The following is a 15231-nucleotide window of genomic DNA, read 5'->3' as shown; positions in this document are numbered from 1 at the left end:
AGCCCCACATGCTGTTTTCCTTCCACATCCCCTTGTAGGGCTCTGTGGAAGTGGGATCCTGCCGGCCTCTAAGCTCTGACGCCGGGCTCCATCCACAGACCCAGTTGAACCTGATGGATACGGAGCAGGAGTACAATCAGGGACATGGCCCTGCATCATACAGGTACTCTGTGTCCCCGGCAGGCACAGACACACTCCGGGCTGGCTGGGTGTTGTAGTGCGCCGGGGACCGTAACGTTGGAGTTAGTGTTCCTACAGTTTACTGGGGGACTTTGTGTTGTGGGAACGCAGCGCCGACCCCCACTGGACCGGGCGGCGCTGCTGTGACTTGTGGTGCGCCGGGGACACGCCGACCGCGCTTTTACGGCGGCGGCGTTTATAAATCCAGTCCCCGGCTTTTGCGGCCTAGCTCCGCTTCGTTCCCGCCCCCACCCTGTCAATCAGGGTAGGGGAGAGACGCTGTTTCGCAGCAGCGACGAGGGCTGGAGCCTGATTTACATGCTCCAGCCCTCTCACTAGGCACAGAGGGAAGCAGGCTTCCCGCTCTTAGTCAGGAACGCCCAGGGCCCGCCCCCCCTCCTCTCCCAGGACGCCGGCAGCCATTACATGCAGTCTGGCTGGAGGAAGGACGCAAGGCTCTGGGAGACCTGGACTAGGGGGCTTTTGGAGAACACACACCCGCTCTTAAGCGGGCGGTAAGCGGCATTTCAGCTGGCCCCTCTAGTGCCTCAGTGTGTATTGGTGTACTGTGTCACCAGATATATATATTTAGTTATTTCTTGCACTGTGAGGTCGCTTCCTGGCTAGACCCCAGATCGCTCTGAGGAGGCAGCAACATGTCATCCACAAAACGCAAGGCTGCCAAGGCTAGGGCTGTGTACACTGCGTGTGCTGCATGTGGGGCTGCTCTACCAGCAGGTTCCAAAGACCCCCATTGTGTGCAATGCTCAGATCCGGTGCTGCTTCGCCAGCCGGAGTCCGGAGGGGTAGTGACCCAGGCTGAGACGCTTGTAAGTCCTGCCCCGGTGTCAGGGACAGACTTTGCAGTTTTTGCTGATGGAATGTCTGTGACTATGGCAAAGATCCTTGAAACTTTGCAATCCATGTCTGGGGCTCAGTCTATGGACACGGCGAGGTCTCTGTCCTCTAATCCCCCTCAGTTGGAATTAGTCCAGACTGCAAGGGGGTCCCCGGCTTCCCAGGCTGAGTATTATGACTCAGATGATAGCCCCAGCCACCCTAAGCGAGCTCGCTGGGAAAGACCCTCAACGTCATCACACTGCTCAGGGTCTCAGCGCAATCAGTCGCCCTGTGATGCGTCTGAAGAGAGTGATCAGGAGTCTTATCCTGGAACCCCTCTCAATCTGGATACCCCGGATGGGGACGCCATGGTAAACGATCTTATCTCAGCCATCAATAGACTGTTGGATATTTCTCCCCCAGCTCCTTCTGCAGAGGAGGCAGCTGCAGAGCAGGAGAAGTTTCGTTTCCTCTATCCCAAGCGTAAATTGAGTGCTTTCTTGGATCACTCTGACTTCAGAGAATCAATCCAGAAACACGACGCTCATCCAGAAAGGCGTTTCTCTAAACGTTCTAAGGATACACGTTTTCCTTTCCCCCCTGATGTGGTCAAGCGCTGGACCCAGTGTCCAAAAGTAGACCCCCCGATTTCCAAACTTGCAGCTAGATCCATAGTTGCAGTGGAGGATGGCGCTTCACTTAAGGATGCCAATGACAGACAGATGGACCTTTGGTTAAAATCTGTCTATGAAGCTATCGGCGCGTCGTTTGCTCCAGCATTCGCAGCCGTATGGGCACTCCAAGCTATTTCAGCTGGTTTAGCAAAAGTGGATGCTATCATACATCCAGCGGCGCCGCAAGTGGCGTCCCTTACCTCGCAGATGTCTGCGTTTGCGTCTTACGCTATCAATGCGGTCCTAGAATCTACCAGCCGCACCTCAATGGCGTCCGCCAATTCGGTAGTTTTGCGCAGAGCCTTGTGGTTAAAGGACTGGAAAGCAGATGCTGGTTCCAAAAAATGTTTAACCAGCTTGCCTTTATCTAGAGATAGACTGTTTGGCGAGCCATTGGCTGACATCATTAAACAGTCCAAGGGTAAAGACTCTTCCTTACCCCAGCCCAGATCAAGCAAACCTCAGCAGAAAAAATGGCAGCAGAGGTTTCAGTCCTTTCGAGGTTCGGGCAAGACACAATTCTCCTCGTCCAAAGGGACTCAGAGGACGCAAAGAGTCTCAGATTCCTGGCGGGCTCACGCACGCCCCAAGAAAGCAAATGGAGGAACCGCTTCCAAAGCGGCTACCTCATGACTTCCAGCCCCCCCCCTCCGCATCTCCAGTTGGGGGCAGGCTCTCCCGCTTTTCCGACATTTGGACGTCACCGGTCAAAGACCGGTGGGTGACAAACATTTTGTCTCGCGGGTACAGAATCGAGTTCAGTTCTCGTCCTCCAGCTCGGTTCTTCAGAACCTCCCCACATCCAGACCGAGCAGATGCCCTGCTGCAGGCGGTGGACTCCCTAAGAGCGGAAGGAGTAGTGGTTCCTGTACCGCCTCAGGAACAAGGGCGAGGGTTTTACTCCAATCTCTTTGTGGTTCCAAAAAAGGACGGCTCGTTCCGTCCTGTTCTGGATCTAAAGCTGCTCAACAAACATGTGCACGCCAGACGGTTCCGGATGGAAACCCTCCGCTCTGTCGTTGCCTCAATGTCTCAAGGAGACTTCCTTGCCTCAATAGACATCAAAGATGCTTATCTCCACGTGCCAATTGCTACAGAACATCAACGTTTTCTACGTTTTGTGATAGGAAACGACCATCTTCAGTTCGTAGCTCTGCCATTCGGTCTGGCGACAGCCCCCCGGGTCTTCACCAAGGTCATGGCGGCGGTGGTAGCAGTCTTGCACTCTCAGGGACACTCGGTGATCCCTTACCTAGACGATCTACTTGTCAAGGCACCCTCTCAAGAGGCATGCCAACTCAGTCTACATGCTACGCTGGAGACTCTACAGACGTTCGGATGGATCATCAACTTTCCAAAGTCGAATCTGTCACCGTCACAGTCGCTAACGTATCTTGGCATGGAGTTTCATACTCGAGCAGCGAGAGTGAAGCTTCCGCTGAACAAGCAGCGGTCCCTACAGACAGGGGTGCAATCTCTCCTTCAAGGCCAGTCGCACCCCTTACGGCGCCTCATGCACTTCCTCGGGAAGATGGTGGCAGCCATGGAAGCAGTTCCCTTTGCGCAGTTTCATCTGCGCCCACTTCAATGGGACATCCTCCGCCAATGGGACGGGAAGTCAACGTCCCTGGACAGGAAAGTCTCTCTTTCCCAGACGGCCAAGGACTCTCTACAATGGTGGCTCCTTCCCACCTCATTGTCTCAGGGAAGATCCTTCCTGCCCCCATCCTGGGCAGTGGTCACGACAGATGCGAGTCTGTCAGGGTGGGGAGCAGTGTTTCTCCACCACAGGGCCCAGGGGACGTGGACTCCGCAGGAGTCCACCCTTCAGATCAATGTTCTGGAAATCAGGGCAGTGTATCTTGCCCTACTGGCCTTCCAACAGTGGCTGGAAGGAAAGCAGATCCGAATCCAGTCGGACAACTCCACAGCGGTGGCATACATCAATCACCAAGGAGGGACGCGCAGTCGGCAAGCATTCCAAGAAGTCCGGCGCATTCTAATGTGGGTGGAGGACACAGCCTCCACCATATCCGCGGTTCACATCCCAGGCGTAGAAAATTGGGAAGCAGACTTCCTCAGTCGCCAGGGCATGGACGCAGGGGAGTGGTCCCTTCACCCGGACGTGTTTCAGGAAATCTGTCGCCGATGGGGAGTGCCGGACGTCGACCTAATGGCGTCCCGGCACAACAACAAGGTCCCGGCATTCATGGCGAGGTCGCGCGATCAAAGAGCTCTGGCGGCAGACGCAATAGTTCAAGATTGGTCGCAGTTTCGGCTCCCATACGTCTTCCCACCTCTGGCACTCTTGCCCAGAGTGTTACGCAAGATCAGATCCGATTGCAGCCGCGTCATACTCGTCGCCCCAGACTGGCCGAGGAGATCGTGGTATCCGGATCTGTGGCATCTCACGGTCGGTCGACCGTGGTCACTGCCAGACCGACCAGACTTACTGTCCCAAGGGCCGTTTTTCCATCAGAATTCTGCGGCCCTGAACCTGACTGTGTGGCCATTGAGTCCTGGATCCTAGCGTCCGCAGGATTATCTCAAGGAGTCGTAGCCACAATGAGACAAGCTAGGAAGTCAACGTCTGCTAAGATCTACCACAGAACGTGGAAGATTTTCTTATCCTGGTGCTCTGCACAGAGAGTATCCCCTTGGCCATTTGCATTGCCTACCTTTCTTTCCTTCCTGCAATCGGGGTTGGAAAAGGGCTTGTCGCTCAGCTCCCTTAAAGGGCAAGTCTCGGCACTATCCGTGTTTTTTCAGAAGCGTCTAGCACGTCTTCCTAAGGTGCGCACGTTCCTGCAGGGGGTCTGTCATATTGTGCCCCCGTACAGGCGGCCGTTAGATCCATGGGATCTGAACAGGGTACTAGTTGCTCTCTAGAAGCCGCCTTTCGAGCCTCTGAAGGAAGTTTCCTTTTCTCGCCTGTCACAGAAAGTGGCGTTTCTTGTTGCGATCACATCGCTTCGGCGAGTGTCGGAGCTGGCAGCTCTGTCATCCAAGGCTCCCTTCCTGGTGTTCCACCAGGACAAGGTAGTGCTGCGCCCCATTCCGGAGTTTCTCCCTAAGGTCGTATCCTCGTTTCATCTTAATCAGGATATATCCTTGCCTTCCTTTTGTCCTCATCCGGTTCACCGGTATGAAAAGGACTTACGTTTGCTAGATCTGGTGAGAGCACTCAGAATCTACATTTCCCGCACGGCGCCCATGCGCCGTTCCGATGCACTTTTTGTCCTTGTCGCTGGTCCGCGCAAGGGGTTGCAGGCTTCTAAAGCCACCCTGGCTCGATGGATCAAAGAACCAATTCTAGAGGCTTACCGTTCTGCGGGGCTTCCGGTTCCTTCAGGGCTAAAAGCCCACTCAACCAGAGCCGTGGGTGCGTCCTGGGCATTACGACACCAGGCTTCGGCTCAACAAGTGTGCCAGGCAGCTACCTGGTCGAGTCTGCACACTTTCACCAAGCATTATCAGGTGCATACCTATGCTTCGGCGGATGCCAGCTTAGGTAGAAGAGTCCTGCAGGCGGCAGTGACACCCCCGTAGGGGAGGGCTGTTTTGCAGCTCTAACATGAGGTATCTCTTTACCCACCCAGGGACAGCTTTTGGACGTCCCAATCGTCTGGGTCTCCCAATAGAGCGCTGAAGAAGAAGGGAATTTTGTTACTTACCGTAAATTCCTTTTCTTCTAGCTCTTATTGGGAGACCCAGCACCCGCCCTGTTGTCCTTCGGGATTTTTTTGTTGTTTGCGGGTACACATGTTGTTCATGTTGAACGGTTTTTCAGTTCTCCGACGTTATTCGGAGTTAATTTGTTTAAACCAGTTATTGGCTTCCTCCTTCTTGCTTTGGCACTAAAACTGGAGAACCCGTGATACCACGGGGGGGTATAGCCAGAAGGGGAGGGGCCTTGCACTTTTTAGTGTAGTGCTTTGTGTGGCCTCCGGAGGGCAGTAGCTATACCCCAATCGTCTGGGTCTCCCAATAAGAGCTAGAAGAAAAGGAATTTACGGTAAGTAACAAAATTCCCTTCATTGCTCCATTTATTCCATGGCGCTTTACAAGGGAAAAGGGTGTACACAAAAAAAACAGACTGGTACAGGAGGAGAAAGGACCCAGCCTTTGCAATGATTTACATGTCCTTCATCAAGAAAAGCAATGATTCAGGAATTGTGAATAATTTCATTGTTTAAAAGAAAAAAAAAAAAAAAATAGAGAGAGAGATAGATAGAGAGAGAGAGAGAGATAGATAGATAGATAGAGATTATATATATATATATATATATATCTCTATCTAGATAGATAGATAGATTATATATCTATATATATATAGATATATATAATCTATCTCACACACACACACGTACGCACGTACGTACGTACGCACGCACGCTGTGGTCTTCATATCAGTGCATATATATTGGTAATCATTGCCAAACCTACAATATCGGAGGAAATGTAGCATTCAGCTCTCCATTGTATCACCATGCAGCTCACATTTTGAAACTTACCTGCATTTCTGCTTTGTTGGGGTTCAAGAAGAAGAGACCAACCAAAATCAGGTATCGCCTGTTCGGACAATTACTGGCACCAGTAGTGACCCAACTCAGCCAGTGAATAGATATTGCAGGAAATGCCTTTTTAGTTAGTGTCGAGAGTGGCCCAATAATGACCAATGTGATTACTCCACCAACGGCACTTTTACTGTGAAACCTGCTGAACCAAAGCAAAAATTCGAGGTTGACATTTTGCAGATTTGTTGGCTGCTTTGTAATTTTTTTTGACAAATGTATTGTGTAGCTCTGTGTGCTTTTTCTAGAGTTAATCTTGCAAGATGGACGCAGTAAAACTGAGATTCCTTTGTATAGGTGAAACCATTGGATTTTAGTAATTCACTTTTTAATTTTGCATGACTTATAAATGTTACAGAAAACTTGTTCATTCTTGGAAATTGATGGGTGATTTGCTCTACTGATTTGCTTGAAATGTTAATTTTGGATGCAGATTTTTTTGTGTTTTTTATTCATTTGTCTTTTTGCAAGAAATCCTAATTTAATTTAGTATAATTTAGTCATAAAGCTGGTGCAACAGAGCCTTTCTCTAAAAAAAATTTTTTTTTTTGGTGGGGAAACAAATTTATTTGTTAATGAATGAGAAACAATCACCAAAATCTTGCATGAGTGTGTCTTATTTTTCCTATTCTTATGACGCTTGCTAATATGTTTTTCATGTTTTATTTCCAGCTTGAACAGGCACTCACATATGAGAAATTTGCAGATCTGACAAATCCAGACAACATGGATAGAACTGAAGTGGAACTCTCTGTACCTAAATTTAAACTAGAAGACTACTACGATCTAGAATCTGTTCTTGGATCTTTAGGCATGACTGATGCTTTTGACATGGGCAAATGTGATTTTTCAGGCATGTCTGGTAATCGTGATTTAGTTCTCTCCAAGGTATTCCACAAATCCTTTGTAGAGGTGAATGAAGAGGGTACAGAAGCGGCTGCTGCTACAGCGGCAGTGGTTATGCTACGTTGTGCTCGGATAATACCAAGATTCACTTGTGATCATCCTTTTCTATTCTTTATCATACACAAGCAAAGCCGTTCCATTCTTTTCTTTGGTAGATTCACTTCTCCTTAGAGCTGAATGTATGCACTGCTGGCCTTAACAGTAGCCCAATGCTTAGAAGATGTGTACATCTACAACTACTAATATGCGAATGTTCAAATCCTGGGTTTTTACTTATCACAATGACTTGCACAGCAAATTCAGATCAGATATAAACCAGTAGAGAAAATTCTACAGATTTTAAAATCCACATCATGCTCTGCTCTGAAATGTTGTTGTTTTCTTTCTTGTGTTTTTTTTTTTTTTTTGTTATGCAATGTGATTAAGGATCTTAATCCTCAATTTTCATGCATTAATTTATTCTACTTTTTGTAATGTCACGGTATCCTCTCAAAAAACAAATATGCAACATGTGACCATGACCTTAGTATATAAGCTGCCTTACTGTACAAGTTTTTGAGATTTTCTGAACACTGTGTACTACTACACTGGGCTGTTTTTGTACTATAAAAACTAATTTCATTTAGATATTTAATTCTTTGGATACATTACTACAGTGAAATCTTGGTTTACGAGAACAATGCGTTCTGGGAGTGTGCTTGTAAACAAAGTTACTCGTCTAGCAAAGCAAAATTTCCCTTAGGAAATAATTGAAACTCAGACATTTCGTTCCACACGCACGCGCACACAGACTATGCTCCCCTTGTCCTCCGTTCCCTCGGTGGCCTCCTGGTTCTTGTAGTCCGCAGGTATGAGTATCTGGTAACCGATGCCGGAGCTTCCGCTGTCAGCTACTTCAGCAGCTGACGTCATTGGCATGAGCAGCTTGCCTCTGCTTTGATCAGCGTGCTGCCTTTGAGAAGCGCTGACAGTGGAGGCTCCTGCATTGTCGCGATGGTTACAGGATACACATACCTACTGACTACAAGAACCAGGAGGCCGCCGAGGGAACGGAGGGTAGTGTGTGTTTGTGTGTGTGTGTGGACTGCAAGAGCGGGTCAGAGCGCCGTGAAAGTACAGAATTGGAAGTGTGTGCAGTGAGTATTTTTTGCTTGAACAGCAAAGCATTGCTCGTAAACAGTTACAAATTTACAGCAAGCTTTGCTCGTATAGCGAAATACTCGCACACCAAGTTACTCGTAAACAGAGTTTCCACTGTATTTTTTTTTTTTTCTCAAGAACTCGCTTTTATTGGTTATCTATGATCATCAGTGGCACTGCCAGTTAAACAGCCATCATTGGAGACTTTCCTAATCCCCGTTTTAGCCTAGCATATCTGAAGCAGTGGAATTAATGGTCCCCAGCATTGAACTTCCATATTGACTTTTCTCATGTCATTAACCCCTTCACGACCTTGGACGTATTCTCCCGGTAGCCGCGGGTTCCGGCAGAGATCCCATGGCAATCCCCACACATGTCTGCTGATCCGATCATCAGGCATGTGCAGCTAATAGGCACGTGTGGATCAAAGATCCACCTGTGCCTGCTTACCACTTAGATCGCGCTGTGATAATCTAACACAATTTAAACGGCCGCAGCAGGGATCACGCTGTTCGTCGCCATCCTCGGAAGCCTCGGGTTGCGATCATGGGGTGCTATGGTGTTTCCAGGGTAGTGCGGGGTCAACTAATGACACCTGACGACACCATGACTTATTTCCTGTGAGATCCGACAGAGCGGCAGCACTCACAGGAACACTGCATTTTTTGCTGATCAGATCCATGCTGCAGCATCACTCTGATCAGCGCAAGCGATTGTACAATGATAAAGTCTCCTAGAGGGACTTGTAAAATCAATTAAAAAAAAAGAAAAAAGTTTGAAAAAATGTAAAAAAAAACCTAAAGTTCAAATCGCCCCCCTATTGAAAATAAAACAATATAAAAAAAATACACATTTGTTAGGAAACGCTTGATCTATTAAAATATAGAATCAATTAATCTGATCGGTACACGGCGTAGCAATAAAACTTTTTTTTGGGTCGCCGCAACATTACATTAAAATACAATAACATGTGATCAAAATAGCGCATCTATGCAAAATGGTATAATTTAAAAACGTCAGCTCAAGACGCAAAATATAAGCAGTCATTGAGCCCGAGATCCGAAAAATGAAAATGCTACGGGTCTCAGAAAATGGCAACAAAAGCGATATTCTTTTTTTGGACAAACTTCAGCATTTTATTTTCACCCCTTTAGATAAAGGTAAAAGTATACATGTATGGTTTCTACGAATGCGTACAGTCATGAGGCATCGTACTAACATGTCAGTTTTACCATACAGTGAATATAGTAAATAAAAGCTACAAAAGCAATTGTGCAATTGCACTTTTTATTTTATTTTTTTTGTACTTTCACCGCACTTACCGTATTTTTCGGACCATAAGACGCACTTTTTTTCCCCCAAATGTTGGGGGTGCGTCTTATGGTCTGACTGTGGCTGCGGGGAATGAGGTGCTGCGGTGGAGCGGGTCATTGGGGGCACGAGCAGGCTGTAGCAGCCTGCTGTGACCACGTGTGCCCGCTCATTACATATGCACGCCCATCCTCCCGCCCATTTCTCAGCGCAGACGCTGGCGCTGACAGGTGGGCGGGAGGACGAGCGGGGACGCACGCATAGTAAAGAGCCGGTCCACATGATCACCCCTGGCAATTACAGCCTGGAGTGATCATGTGTGGCTGTATTCACTGCTCCCCGCGCGGTCATTATCAGCGCAGGGTGCAGTGAATCAGTACACTCACCCGTCCCCGTGTGTGGAGCCGTTCCCCCGCAGCACGCGATGTCTTCCTGTCTGTGCCGGTCAGCTGATCGGCACAGACAGGAAGACATCGCGCGCTGCGGGGGAACGAACGCACGCACACACACATGCGCACACACACACACACACACACACACACACACACGTCAGTGGCGCAGAGAGGAAGATGATCGGCTGCAGGGAGTGAGGAAAAGGTGAGTATAAACGTTTTTTTTTTTCTCTGTGCTATAGGATACAGGCCATATACCAGGATGGTATATAAGCACGATGGGGGCATATAGCAGGATGGGAGTATATGAGCAGGAGTATATGAACCGGATGGGGGTATATGAGCAGGATGGGGGTTATATGAGCAGGATGGGGGGTATATGAACAGGATGGGAGTATATGAGCAGGATGGATGGGGGGTATATGAACAGGATGGGGGTATATGAACAGGATGGGGGAATATGAGCAGGATGCTGGTATATAAGCAGGATGGGGGTATATGAGCAGGATGGGGGGGTATATGAACAGGATGGGGGTATATAAACAGGATGGGAGTATATGATCAAGATGGATGGGGGGTATATGAGCAGGATGGGGGTATATGAACAGGATGGGGGTATATGAATAGGATGGGGGGAATATGAGCAGGATGCTGGTATATAAGCAGGATGGGGGTATATGAGCAGGATGATATACAAGGCAGGAGGATCATTACCAGGATGGGGTACCTTAGTAGAGAATTTGGGGACATTACCCCCATAACAGTGTCAGCAGCACACCATAACAGTGTGTCATGACCACATTTTTTTGCTTAAAGTTTTATTTTCCTATTTTCCTCCTCTAAAACCAGGGTGCGTCTTATAGTCCGAAAAATACGGTAATTTTTTTTTCCCATTTTCCAGTGCAACATGTGGTAAAACTAATGGTTTCATTGAAAAGTATAACTCATCTCTTAAAAAGCAAGCCCTCATATGGTTATATTGACGGAAAAATAAAACCTAGCTTTTGGAAGAAGGGGAGGAACACAATGAAAAATTGCTTGGGGGTTGGAGGAGTTAATAACAAGTTGCAATGTATAATATATATATATATATATATATATATATATATATATATATATATATATATATATATATATATATATATATATATATTATAGGTAACTTGCAGTAGCAAATGTGCTGATGTGATGTTACGGATTTCAGTCACATAGCACGTGAAGTTCTGTAGTTTCTTGCTATCTGGACTTGGATACAGTGCCACATGACTTGGGACTCCCTCTATCATGTCATGTAATTAGCAACTTTTTTTAATTTCTCGGGATCACTCCTTTTAAAGTTAGATGAAGGCGTTTAAAAACAAAAAAAAACCATTCTTTACTAAAATGGTTGAAAAGTTGTCTCTGGAGTTTTTATACAGACTCGTTTTGAATATTGACCTCGTAGTATGTTATGTTTATTTGTGGTCAGTTATCTGCTTTAGGATTTTTTCAAATCCATTAAGGCATCACTACGGTGTTTTTTTTTTTTTTGTTTTTTGTTTTTTTTTTTTCCACCGCCTTCATCCTTTTCCAGCAGGACTCCGGTCGGTCTTTGCTGAAAAGTGACCTGTCGGTAGCTCCAGTGCTTCATGAAGGGTGCCAGAGGTCACAACTCAATCTAAGTCTGAGAGCCTCGTTCTGGCTCTTCTAGAGTTGCACTGAGTGCCTGTCACATCTTCTGGCTTCAGGATAGTGTGACGCTAATGGCACAAGATGGTGCCGAGCAGAGTCAGTAAAGTAAGGCCGGTGAGTATAAGACACAGCTGGGGGCTAACATTTACAGCACCACTACAGCGGTGGGAAAAATAAATGTTGTAGTGGTGCTTTAACGAATAGCTTCAAAACATCACTTTAAAATACAAGTCTTTTGCGTTGAGAAGGTTACGTTCACTTCCATTCAAACATTACATTTGTCTGCTCTATGTTGAGGAAAAGACAATATTCCATGTCTAAAAGGGATGTGTTGCATAACTGCTGGAAACAAAAACTGAGATCCAATTAATTGAGGTCCATTTAATTGTCCATTGTTAGAACACAAAAAAAAGACATGGTGCACAACTCTAAAAACTGACGTTTTAGAACCCAGATGTACCCCCCAAATAGTTAATGGTGTCCCTCTGCTTCCTATCACAACAGATCAGTTTTTGATAGAGTGGAGCAAAAAGATTTGCACAACATCATCATTGCAACACACTCATGATGTCACATCAGCCCTACTGATCAGAAGAGGCATTGGGGATGGCAGTAGGTAGATTCGCAGAGCTGCAGTCTGGCGACCAAAGACTATTTACATGGCCAGTCCTACAAATATTTTTGCTCAACTCTAGTTTTGAGCATTTATTCCTCTTCTGTTCCTCAAAACTGAGCAGAGAAATGGAAAGTACAACCATAAACCATGACCACAGGACATTTTTGAAATTTAGAAATCGTAGGTGAACAGTGCCTTCTTTGCAGCGTCTATTGCCTGTATATTTGTAGTTTTGCTTTCTGGTAAGTGTGTATATATACAACTAAACCACATTTACTTGTGCTATAACTATTTCATATAAATATCAGATGTATGGGCAATGAATTTGGGGGATCTGTCAGAGCAGAAAATTTATTTTACTTAGGAAAAATGTATACATTGACATTCCCTCCTAATTGTGCATATGGATAGGGGTTTTCTTCATGAGAAAAAATGTTTAAAATGTTCAAACTACATGAGACTATGCAATTCTAAAGTAGTAATGCTTAAATTTAATCTTTGCTTTTTATGAAAGTAAATACACTAATTCATTGGGTGCATTAATTTACTTGCAAAATATTTTATATTTACAAATGTATGTATATTTGTACTAGTGTTGTTGCTATATTAACATATTGCTAATGTTGTTTTTGTGATTTATGTACAGAGCAGAGGGATTTATAATTTGTGAATTACGGTTACAACAGAGAATCTTTTGCCTTTATTTTATAGACCTTTCAAAATGTTTTGGTACCCAACTTATTTTTATACATATTGTAGCTTTTATCAAATTCAAGGATCATATTTCTGACTATCAATAAAACGTATTCATAAGATGATACAGGAAAAAACTGAATATACCGTAATAAATCTAATAATACATATGTTTGGTCCAATTACAAAGTTTCTTAACTTCTCACTATACAACTGTTTTTGTTTTTTTTTTTTTATTTTAATTTTATTATGTACTCCTATATTGGAATTTATCTGAGTAATATTGCATATTTTGCAGTTTAGGTTTTGATACTGCTTATTAGAAAGTATGATACTTTATGGACTGTTAAAATAGATTAGTTGAGGTTTTGCACTTCAGGGTTTCTTGGTTGCCTTTCCATATATTAATAGCCATAACACATATACTTTGTTCAATTATAAAATTGCAATAAAACATTAAATGGTTTAAATTTGTGCTGATTTTGTAATTTCGCCTCAAGTACTGTTTCGTTTAATCTCTTATGCTGATCGATGAAGGTATTGATATACTCCACACAACTCTTATTAGCATTAGGCACCCTCACTGCACACAAACAATGTGGCAGAGGTTAATGCTGGATTTTGAAAAATGAACCTATGCCAGTTATAAATTACCTGTGATATATGTTTTAAACTCGAAAAATATTCAGATGGCAAATAGCATTTGTGAAGATCTGAGGTTGTGGGTTGTATTGATCACCTAGGCAGGTTAATGATGCAACAATTCTTATTTCTTCAGTACACAGACTTACTATAGTTCTTATGCTCCTCCAGATGTCTGATGACATGACAGTCGTTCATGTATCCAGCTCCAGCCAGCAATAGCAGACTTTAGAATAGTTCCTCAGATCCAGACAAGGGATTCTATGACTGTAGCATCTGTATGCCATTCCAGTCTCTATAGTCGATCCATGGGCACCAGGACCTGGCTGCAACAAAACATTCTTGTCCCTCCACGTCACAGCACCACCGCACTGACCAATTGTGGCTTATTGTTCGCACTCTCCTGGGGTCAGACACCCAGATGGGCAGAAGTGTGTGTGTGTGTGTGTGTGTGTGTGTGTGTGTGTGTGTGTGTGTGTGTGTGTGTGTGTGTGTGCGCGTGCGCACACACACACACACACACACACACACACACACACACACACACACACACACACACACACACACACACACACACACACACACACACACACACACACCCATAAACTTCTACATATAACTCAAAGTATGCAGACATTTCAGAAGTCCAGTCTGAAAAGTGTATTGTGGAAGCCTCTTGCAGAGATGAACAAAGATGCCCAACTCTCCACCAGATGCAGGACAATGAATCCTACTATAAGCTTGTTATACAGTGTATTAGTACATGGAGACAGGCTGGAGTTGACACTCTACTACAGGGAGAACAATGGCTTAATGGAGGCCCCCCAAAGACACTCAGTCAAGAGCATCTTCAACGGAGGGCAAGCAAATCTCTAATCAAACACGACAATAAGAGCGACATAACCAGGCTTTGTGCTGGAAAAAGTCCGCTGTATGTCCATTGGTCCAATAGTCTTTAGTCTGTGGCCAGCTCCTCACAGCATTGTGTCCATAGTGTTCAAGTATTTATGAATATTAGAGTACATAGACCTGTTTAGCATTTTATTTTACATGACTTTAAAACCTCTAAAAAAGTTATTCTCCAGTTCTTTAATGGGGGAAAATGCAGTTTTTTGTTTAATTAAAAAAAACAAAAACTTGGCAGCTTATCATTCTCAAAAATGGAAGGATTGTTAAAGGGAACCCGTCATGTGTAAAAGTACTATTAACGTGCAAATATAGGATTAGTCTGCAGGTTTATAACGTTTGAAACCTGCTTGGTGCCTGCACATTGAACCCCGCTGCCAGGAGCAAATTAACTTTAATCCTCCTGTCTGTCTGGGTTTCAGTCACTGCACTTTGTATGGAGAGCGGTGGCTGTAACTTTGCCCCCTGCACTGACTGACTGCCTCCTCTTATGCTGAGTGGCTGTCTGTGTGGGGGGAGTGGTTATAGCCGCTGCTATCCATACACAGAATAGTGACTGAACCAGTGGCGCCTCTGTCCCCTTAACTGAAACCAAACATGAATGCTGCTGGGAAGACTAAAGTTTAATTCCAACGTGCAGCAGGGTTCAAAGTGGAGGCACTGGGCAGTTTGCAAATGCTATTACT

General features: G+C 45.4%; 1 protein-coding gene across 1 annotated transcript in view; it reads left to right on the top strand.

Moving 5' to 3' along the window:
* Positions 1-10378, top strand: part of LOC142243178 (serpin B6-like) — a 54038-nt gene extending 43660 nt beyond the window's left edge. Inside the window, exon 7 of the mRNA XM_075314817.1 lies at positions 6941-10378. Within this exon, the coding sequence (XP_075170932.1) occupies positions 6941-7345 (405 nt within the window). The 3' untranslated portion in view covers positions 7346-10378. The remainder of the gene's footprint in view (positions 1-6940) is intronic.
* Positions 10379-15231: the final 4853 nt, after the last annotated feature.

Source organism: Anomaloglossus baeobatrachus, chromosome 6 (genome assembly GCF_048569485.1).
Source record: "Anomaloglossus baeobatrachus isolate aAnoBae1 chromosome 6, aAnoBae1.hap1, whole genome shotgun sequence".
Lineage (NCBI taxonomy): Eukaryota > Metazoa > Chordata > Amphibia > Anura > Aromobatidae > Anomaloglossus > Anomaloglossus baeobatrachus.
Note: the sequence above shows the minus strand (reverse complement) of the source record. Positions and strands in the feature narration are given on the sequence as shown.